Below are 10,000 nucleotides of genomic sequence, written 5' to 3'. Positions count from 1 at the left end.
AGCGTTTTCTCCACAGAGCTCCATAGCACCTCGCTGACCTCTGGACCGGCCAGCGACCGTTCAGGACCTCCTGGACTCCTGGGGTGGAGAGACTCTGACCCAACAGAGACATGTGGGTCCCGTCCTCTTAGGATATTGCATAATGGCCGCTCAATCACAGAGACACACACACTCACACATGCGAACATGCAGACAGAGAGACAGACAGGCAGACGGACGGACGGACAGACAGGCAGACAGACAGAGGCACATACAGTATAGACACACACACGCGCGCGCACTTACACATCCGCACGCACACACGCGGTGTGTGTCAGGGTCAGGGCCTATCTCTGTGTCTGTGCTATGTCAGAGGTTCCTTGTATCAGTTCCTCCCGGCGTAATTATTAGACGAGAGATTCCAGAGTGCGGTTCCGGAACATTTGTGTCATTCCAAAGCTCCGGCTTGGAAGACAGCCTGGAGCCGCCAGTGGCACAGCAGCACAATGCGGAGCCTCAGATCAGAGCCGCTCTCTCTCTCTCTCTCTCTCTCTCTCTCTCTCTCTCCCCCGGCAGCACAATGGCCGGCCCCGGGGCCCCGGCGCGCCAGTCTGCCCCGGCTAGGGTTACCGCCCCAGGGGGGGGCCGGGGGGGGGGGCCACCGGCACCACAGACGTGTCACTCACCTCCAGCCAGCGCGCCCAGACCGAACCTGTAGGCGGATTCGGCGGCCTGGAGCCAGACGGGCCTGGAGGCTTCCCCGTGAGCGTGCTGTAGAGAGGGGGGGAGGGGGAGGAGGGGGAGGGGGGGGGACACCGGTGTTCACATGAGTCTGGAGAAAGACGAGGGGCTCAGAACGCCTCGGCGATTATTAAACTGCAGTGAACCGGATACGTTGCAGAGAGAAAAATGCTACGGTAGCACTCAACAGAGGAGGGAGAGAGCTTTGGAATGTAGGTGTCTTGTGGTGTAAGTCTGATTCCTGATCCCGTATTGTGTGTCAGGTCACTGTCTGACTCTGGGTACGGTATATTGCAGGTATGATTGTCAGACTATTAATCAGTGGATGTCTTTGGAAACTTCTTCGTGGCCTGGCAAACGGAGCCAGTGTGTGGCTAGGGGCTAAAGGTTTTCATTTATTTGTACAACAAAGCATCATCTGGTGTTATCGGTTTGATCTCTCGCTGGGGTTTTGATGTTAGAAGCGGAGCCCCTTTGTTGCTGCAGGGTAGCAGATTAGTCCCGCAAACCTTTTCTCATGTACCGATAACAATCTACATGACTTACAACACTGGCTGACTCAGAGGCAGTGAGGGTGCATGCTCTCTTTGGGGGCTGTGAGCAACTTGTCTCAGAGCAGAGCAGAGCAGAGCAGAGCAGAGCAGAGCAGAGCAGAGTAGAGTAGAGTAGAGTAGAGTAGAGCAGAGCAGAGTAGAGTAGAGTAGAGTAGAGTAGAGTAGAGTAGAGTTGAACAGAGCAGAGCAGAGTAGAGTAGAGTAGAGCAGAGCAGAGCAGAGTAGAGTAGAGTAGAGTAGAGTAGAGTAGAGTAGAGTAGAGTAGAGTAGAGTAGAGCAGAGCAGAGTAGAGTAGAGCAGAATAGAATAGAGTAGAGTACAGCAGAGCCGAGTAGAACAGGGTAGAGTAGAGTAGAGCAGAGTAGAATAGAGTAGAGAAGAGTAGAGTAGAGTAGAGCAGAGCAGAGTAGAGCAGAGTAGAACAGAGTAGAATAGAGCAGAGTAGAGTAGAGCAGAGTAGAACAGAGTAGAACAGAGTAGAATAGAGTAGAGTAGAGTAGAGTAGAGTAGAGTAGAGTAGAGTAGAGTAGAGCAGAGCAGAGCAGAGCAGAGTAGAACAGAGTAGAATAGAGCAGAGTAGAGTAGAGTAGAGCAGAGTAGAGCAGAGTAGAGCAGAGCAGAGCAGAGCAGAGCAGGCCCTTCCTCCTCTCCAGCTGCTTCCACTGAGTGGCTGAATGCTAACGAGATCGAGGCCTTGATCAAAGGCTCTGAGCAATTACCCCTACTTCCACTAAGGGCAGACCCGGCCTCAGAACGTCAACGTGTTCGTGTCTTTCCCTTCTCCCTGAGATCATATTCCAGGACACCCTGGGAGCACGAGCGGCCCGGAGGCCTGACCACAGCCGGGGAGAGGCCAACCGAGCTGTGTGTCATCAGGAAAAATGTCCAGGAACTACTTCATCTCTCTCTCATATCCGTCCCTGCTCGCTCGCTCGCTCCAAACAGACTGTGCCGAGGGCTCCTCACACTAGCTGCCTCCTGAAACCCGCACGGATAAAAGCCTCCTATTAGTCTCTCAGATGTGTGATTGCGTCTGATGTATATGTCCAACTCCACCGAATAAAATGGGACTGCCATTCAGAGAGGGTAACGTTGCAACAAATTCAGTCCTCCTTTGTGCCTATAATTGGGGGACTTTTATCCCGACTTTTAGTAATTCACTTCAGAAGGGGAAAGCAACATGGGCACTCTGCTAATTCACACGCAGCACATTCGGTACCTGGGCTGTCTCCTAATGAGAGCGCAGAGGAAAACAAGAAAAAGCCGCAGATTAAAGGCAGCGGGAGGTATGGAAAGTAAGGGAGTACGTTAGGAGTGGCGTTGGAGACTAGCGTACCTGTCTCTGGATCTCAGCCAGGTGGTAGGGCATGGCGCCCTCCTCCAGCGGTGCTATCCTCTCGATGTCCGCCTGGTTCAGCCGTCTGGGCGCCACAGCAGGGGACACTCACAGCGTTAACGCCAGCAAAAGAAAGCAAGGCATGCAACCCTCACACGCAGGTGATGTAAGATTTTCCACAGACCTTTAACAGCCTTATAACCTCAAGTTATTGCAGGTTTAATATGCGTTTTATACACAACACACAAACAAACCTGGATATGTGCCCATACATAAATACAAGCATTTTTTTTCCTGATCTCCAGTGAGGTAGAAGAAGCCAAAGGCATCGTAAAGTCTGTATCCCTGCTTATTTCTCGTAAATCAACCAGTGGAGCCACTGTTGTTAAACTGAATGAGCAATAACCTAGACCTTACATCCAATAAATACGGCTGTAAAATCGTTTATTCCATTCACAGATTCATCAGAAAAAAAACACTATATATTGAATAAATGTGTTTCCTACCGTACTAGTATACTGAATTCATGTTGAGGGGTGTAACTAAGCCAATGTTTTGCTAAAATGCCATGCTGCGTCCATGTGTGTACGGTCAATAGATAAGCAACGGTGATAAAAGGTATCTCCTTACCCAGAGTGAGAGTGGAGACCAGAGAGTTGGTACAGGATGTCGATCTCCATGGGAGTTATCTGGCCAAACTTGTTGGCGGCATTAATAAACTCCTCTGCATGACCGGGAGGACATGGGGAAGTGTTAGGGCAGCCACTCACTGAGACCGCCATTCATTCTACCAGCATAGCTTGTGATGGTAGATGGATTTGTAGGTTTACAGGAAAGCCTAGGAGGGTCACATCAGCTACGTGGGGGGGCGTGGAGATGGGTGAAGGAACATCATACACGATAGATCTCTAGGAGTACAACACATAGTACAACACAGTGGATGGAAGGGACAACTACAGAGTCTACATGTAGGGGTAAAGAGTCATCGAACTACCATACAGTAGGTCACAATAGTTATTTACCTTATTTACCTAGAGCTATGGTAAAATGTTTCCTGTGTTTCCTTACACCATTCTGTCAAGAAAGGTGAAACTCATGATCGCACAGCCTCATTTTACTTTCAATTACACCTAATCAAAACTGATAAATCTTTGTTTCCTTGTTTTAACAGTGATCAGGAGTACCTTTTGTGACCAGAGTGTCTGTGTAGGAGCCAGAGAGGGTGCTGTAGATCTTGCGGATAAGCTCCATGTTGTTGAGGAGGGAGTTGAAGGCATTGAAGTAGGAGAAGCTGACCATGTGGGAGGTACTGCCTCCCGCTGCCTGGAACAAAGCCACACACACAGTCAGCTCTCCTCACGCACTCTAGACTCCATCCACATCTGAGACCCTGCACACGTACACTGACTGACTTATATAACTTTTTCCCCCCATAGACATCAATTCATGGTAAACACAAAATGTTACATGCACGACCTGGCCAACATTCCCTTTCTAGTCAATGGTCCAATGGTCCATGGATGTTTACAACTCACAGACACCAGGTTCTCCTCCACAAACGGGGTGAGCATGTGGTGTCTGATGGTGGCCATGATGTCACTGAAGTCCAAGGCTGTGATGGTGCCGCTCTTGTTCTTGTCGTTCTGAGCGAAGGCCTGGCGGGCATGCTCCAACTGCAGCTCCTACAGTGAGGGAGAAGGGTCAAACCGTTAAGCAGAGGGAACCAAAGACAAGGCACACATCTATGTTAAAAGTCAGTGGTGAAAAATGAGACGTGGTTTGTGATACGAGCGTTGGACAGTGATACGAGTGTTGGACATTGATGCAAGCGTTGGACAGTGAGTGTTGGACAGTAATACAAGCGTTGGACAGTGATATGAGTGTTGGACAGTTAATGTTGAACAGTGATGTGAGTGTTGGACAGTGATGCAAGCATTGGACAGTGATACAAGCGTTGGACAATGATATGAGTGTTGGACAATGATATGAGTGATTGACAGTGATATGGGTGTTGAACAGTGATACGAGTGTTGGACAGTGAGTGTTGGATAGTGATATGAGTGTTGGACAGTGATATGAGTGTTGGACAGTGATATGAGCGTTGGACAGTGATACGAGTGTTGGACAGTGATACGAGTGTTGGACAGTGAGTGCTGGACAATGATATGAGCGTTGGACAGTGATACGAGCGTTGGACAGTGATTTGAGTGTTGGACAGTGATACGAGCGCTGGACAGTGATACGAGCGCTGGACAGTGATACGAGCGTTGGACAGTGATACGAGCGCTGGACAGTGATACGAGTGTTGGACAGTGATGCGAGCCCTGGACAGTGATATGAGTGTTGGACAGTGATACGAGTGCTGGACAGTGATACGAGCACTGGACAGTGATACGAGCGTTGGACAGTGATACGAGCGTTGGACAGTGATACGAGCGTTGGACAGTGATATGAGCGCTGGACAGTGATACGAGCGCTGGACAGTGATACGAGTGCTGGACAGTGATACGAGCGCTGGACAGTGATACGAGCGCTGGACAGTGATACGAGTGTTGGACAGTGATATGAGTGTTGGACAGTGATACGAGCGCTGGACAGTGATATGAGCGCTGGACAGTGATACGAGCGCTGGACAGTGATATGAGTGTTGGACAGTGATACGAGTGTTGGACAGTGATACGAGTGTTGGACAGTGATACGAGCGCTGGACAGTGATACGAGTGTTGGACAGTGATATGAGTGCTGGACAGTGATTCAAGCGTTGGACAGTGATACGAGCGCTGGACAGTGATACGAGCGTTGGACAGTGATACGAGCGCTGGACAGTGATACGAGTGTTGGACAGTGATACGAGTGTTGGACAGTGATACGAGTGTTGGACAGTGATACGAGCGCTGGACAGTGATATGAGCGCTGGACAGTGATATGAGTGTTGGACAGTGATATGAGTGTTGGACAGTGATACGAGTGTTGGACAGTGATATGAGTGCTGGACAGTGATTCAAGCGTTGGACAGTGATACGAGTGTTGGACAGTGATACGAGCGCTGGACAGTGATACGAGTGTTGGACAGTGATACGAGTGTTGGACAGTGATACAAGTGTTGGACAGTGATATGAGTGCTGGACAGTGATTCAAGCGTTGGACAGTGATACGAGCGCTGGACAGTGATACGAGCGCTGGACAGTGATACGAGCATTGGACAGTGATACGAGCGCTGGACAGTGATACGAGCGTTGGACAGTGATACGAGCGCTGGACAGTGATACGAGCGCTGGACAGTGCTCTGGGCGAGCGGCGCTCTCAGATGTGACAGTGTTATACCCTCTTGTAATCACCGCCGGCTCTGCGGTGACTAATGGGAACCATGTCTGGTGGATTGTGATCCCGCGGCAGGTGTGTCCGGGGGAGACGGGGGGATGATTCAACAGGACAGCCGTGCAATCAAGGAGGGAGCAGGGGAGAGACTCACCCCTGGTCAGCTTTGCTGTCAAAGCTGATCACATACTACCAGGCGGGGATGTACAGAACTCCTCATCCCGGAACAGAGCACAGCTCCGGACCAGAGCACAGCTCAGTATGAATCTGGCACAGGTGCTGTTACAGTATAAGTTATCTTGACTAAATCTAGTGATAGTTATTCTTTCATACGTAAATAACCATATATGTATAAAGGACGCTGCAGTATTGAGTGATATCACCTCACAGTATAACAGCTTTTGTTACAAGTGCTGTTTAGTTTTCTTGCATACAGTACCAGTGAGGTTTCAAGCACAGCTGGACTGTTCCTGGGACAATGTCTCCTCCACAAGGTGGCAGGGCTAATGTTGTTTGAGAGCTAACACAAGTTGCAGTTCCTCTCCCCAGTAGAAGTTAGCAACAGCAGTTTTGTCACATAAAATCCTTGTGGTGTTATATTTACAGACTTATTTTTAACCACTTTCCCAAATCTCTTAAACTTGTCAAATGGCAGCTAAACCAAATATTATTAATACATTTGAGTTGAAAGTTACAAACACAAGGGTCCTTGAGTGTTGGGAAGGCCTAGTCAACCATGATAAACCTCAAAGTGTTATGAGGGAGTCCATAGAGTAGAGGAGCCATGGCCAAGCGCCTACAACTCCCAGACCACCCAGTCGCTCAGTCTGCCCACAATCCTCCACTTTGGACCAGACACTTCCACTGACAACACTGATGTGTTTATGGTTTTCATATAAGCTAGCTCTCCTTCTGCGAGTATTACTGTAACGTAAAAATATTGTCAAACATACTTTATACATGCTCATAATGACAAAGGTTCTTAAAAATACACATTTTACCTTTTATCATCCCTTTTTATCATTCTTATTGTTGTCTTATTGTGATTTACAGTATTTACTGTACATCAACAGTAAATTACTGTACATCAACCATGACAAAGAAAATAATCCGAACGCACGACTGTTACAAGAAAACACGTTTGGGCAAATCTCGGATGCAAGCTCGTACCTGCAGGAACTGGGTGAACTCCAGGTAGCTGAGGTGTTTCTTCCTGTCGTGGCCGAAGTGTAACCTGATAAACTCACAGTCCCAGTTGAAGGGGATGTGATGGTGGACAGTGGTCTGGCTGAAGATATCACGCACATTATCTGGCAAGAAGAGAGAGCAATGAGTAAGACTGATGAACCGAAGGGAAGAAAATGACATACAGTATAAGGCTGATCCATATTGAAAGGCCTCTCTCGTAATGTGTTTATCTCCTTTATGAGAAACCACACTAGCTGGAGGAACCAGTCGATATGCGCTGAGGGCTGAATAGCCCTGTTGACAATCCCTTCTCTTTACATTGTGATGGCTCTAAACAGATCCAGGACTTTCTCTGTCTGAGCGCTGCCTTCTTTTTCTGTTGCCTTTACGGGGGGGGGGGGGGGGGGGGGCATTCAACACAAAGGGGACAGCGCCAGTTCCTTTGTGAGCCTCTGCCTTCCCTGTTTGTCACATGCTGGATTCATTTCTGCCCCCATCAGATGGAACTGGTTAGAATGGGATATTCCCCACAGTCTCGCTCGCACTATTCTGCTCCAAGATGAGGCATCAAGGCAGCCCACCACCCTGGAACCTTACAGAGGCCTGCAATAGAGAAGCACACCACTGCTCTGACTGGAGACATGTGGAGCACAGTGAGTGGTACTAGAGACACCCACAATCACCTTCAATGTTATAACAACAACAACAACAACAACAACGCCATCATCTAATACCAATCACCTTCACTGTTATAACAACACCACCATCATCTAATACCAATCACGTTCAATGTTATAACAACACCACCATTAACTAATACCAATCACCTTCACAGTTATAACAACACCACTATCATCTAATACTAATCACCTTCACCGTTATAACAACACCACCATTAACTAATACCAATCACCTTCACCGTTATAACAACACCACTATCATCTAATACCAATCACCTTCACCGTTATAACAACACCACTATCATCTAATACCAATCACCTTCACCGTTATAACAACACCACTATCATCTAATACCAATCATCTTCACCGTTATAACAACACCACTATCATCTAATACCAATCACCTTCACTGAAACACTGTCATAACCACACTGAAACACTGTTACTGTATAAGACCACCATCATCTAATACAATCACCTTCACTAAAACACTGTTACAACAACAACAACAACAACAACAACAACAACAAAGTACCTTCACTGAAACACTATAACAACACCCCCATCATCTAATATCCACCATTGCCCCTGATGTAATGCAATAAGTTATGTTATTAATATGATGACCGTAAGCTGATGCTCAGGTGTAATATGATGGTATATTACGGGGGGTAAAATGGAGGTCTGTATGTAGGGTCCAGGTACTTCACATACCGAATGAGATGTTGTCCGTGCCAGTCTTGTCAAACAACTGAAAGGCAACTATGAACAGGGCATCCGGGACACAGAGAATTGATTCAAAGGCCAGAAACTCCTGGAAAGAAATCAATCTGTATGGACGAGAAAAGAAGGGTGATATCTGAAAAAGGGACTTTACAAAGAACAGCGCGTCACCTCAGCGATTACACACACAGGAATCTTATTGTTCTTCAGGTGGACTGTCACATCGAATGGAACAGAGGCGTTAAAACACTGATATAGACAGCAATTCAGGTGGCTGAAATATAAATCATTAACAGCTTCCTTCCAGCTGCTACCGATTGCTCTTCACAACCAGCTTCATGACACCAACAGACACCCACCCGTCCTTGGTGGTGTCAGCCACGCCCGCTATCAGCTGTACGGTCTTGGGGTTGTGGTGGTGCTGTGTGTGCAGACCCAGGAAGTTCTGCACAAAGTCCTTGGGGGTCATGTAACGCTCCCCATCCTCCTCCACCACACTGGCATACTGCAGGGGAGACACAGACCCCAGCGCTAGGACAGGCACCACAGACACAGACAGTATGACACACAGGCGTCACAGAACGTACTGTGAACACAAGCATTCACGGTAAACCACAGATCTACAGTACAAAAGACATGAAATTAAACACGCACAAGGATAGAGAACACAGACAGATGGATGGATGGATGGATAGAGAGATAGGTGGATGGATGGATAGACATAGATGGATGGATAGACAAATCAACAAAGGTCCATTGGATGCCCCACTGTCGCCCGCAGACCACCCTGAGTCCGATAGATACCCCCGTGTCAGCTGTTGATGTCGTAGTATTTAGTACACACACACACACACACACACACACACACACACACACACGTACACACAGACACACATCAGTCCACATCCGGCTTAGGCCTGGACCTGATGCTCTTAGCCTTTATTGCTCTGAAAATTTAATTTAATGTAATTTATTGCTCTATAAATGTTCTTAGCCATTAGACAAATATATTCCAGGAGCTTGCTCCAGGTTGCCTGTTTTAAATATCTGTGTGTTTTTTATGGCTCTGTGTGCTACTAACCCTGTTCTGCCTTCCCTCTCCCTAGTGCCTCTCTCTCTCCCTCCTATCTTCTAACCAGGTCCAGTGGATGCCCCACTGTCACCAGCAGACCTCCCAGAGTCCGATAGATACCCCCGTGTCTGCTGTGGATATCGTAGCATTTAGTTAACACACACACACACGTACACACAGACATACACCAGCCCACTTCCGGCTTTAGGCCTGGGCCATAGCAAACACACACCAGTATTTGCCATGTCTCTCCTATGATGCTTTTTAGCCTCTCTTACTCTGAAATGTAATTTAATGTAATGTATTGCTTTATAAATGTTCTTAGCCGGTAGACAAACATACTCCTGGAGCTTGCTCAATTGCCTTGTTGAGAGGGGTCAGGGACGAATTTTTACAGCTCACTTATCT

At 47.9% G+C, this 10,000-nt stretch overlaps 1 protein-coding gene across 1 annotated transcript in view; it reads right to left on the bottom strand.

Annotated features, from left to right (window-relative positions):
- LOC311312920 (electrogenic aspartate/glutamate antiporter SLC25A12, mitochondrial-like) overlaps nucleotides 1-10,000 on the bottom strand; it is a gene marked incomplete at both ends in the record, with an annotated part of 22,409 nt that overhangs the window by 8,343 nt on the left and 4,066 nt on the right. Inside the window, 8 exons of the mRNA XM_084442928.1 lie at nucleotides 666-750; nucleotides 2,611-2,695; nucleotides 3,241-3,334; nucleotides 3,795-3,933; nucleotides 4,146-4,292; nucleotides 7,099-7,238; nucleotides 8,512-8,627; nucleotides 8,880-9,025. Of these exons, the coding sequence (XP_084299054.1) occupies nucleotides 666-750; nucleotides 2,611-2,695; nucleotides 3,241-3,334; nucleotides 3,795-3,933; nucleotides 4,146-4,292; nucleotides 7,099-7,238; nucleotides 8,512-8,627; nucleotides 8,880-9,025 (952 nt within the window). The remainder of the gene's footprint in view (nucleotides 1-665; nucleotides 751-2,610; nucleotides 2,696-3,240; nucleotides 3,335-3,794; nucleotides 3,934-4,145; nucleotides 4,293-7,098; nucleotides 7,239-8,511; nucleotides 8,628-8,879; nucleotides 9,026-10,000) is intronic.

The sequence above is a fragment of the Borostomias antarcticus genome (assembly GCF_949987555.1).
Source record: "Borostomias antarcticus genome assembly, chromosome: 9".
Lineage (NCBI taxonomy): Eukaryota > Metazoa > Chordata > Actinopteri > Stomiiformes > Stomiidae > Borostomias > Borostomias antarcticus.
Note: the sequence above shows the minus strand (reverse complement) of the source record. Positions and strands in the feature narration are given on the sequence as shown.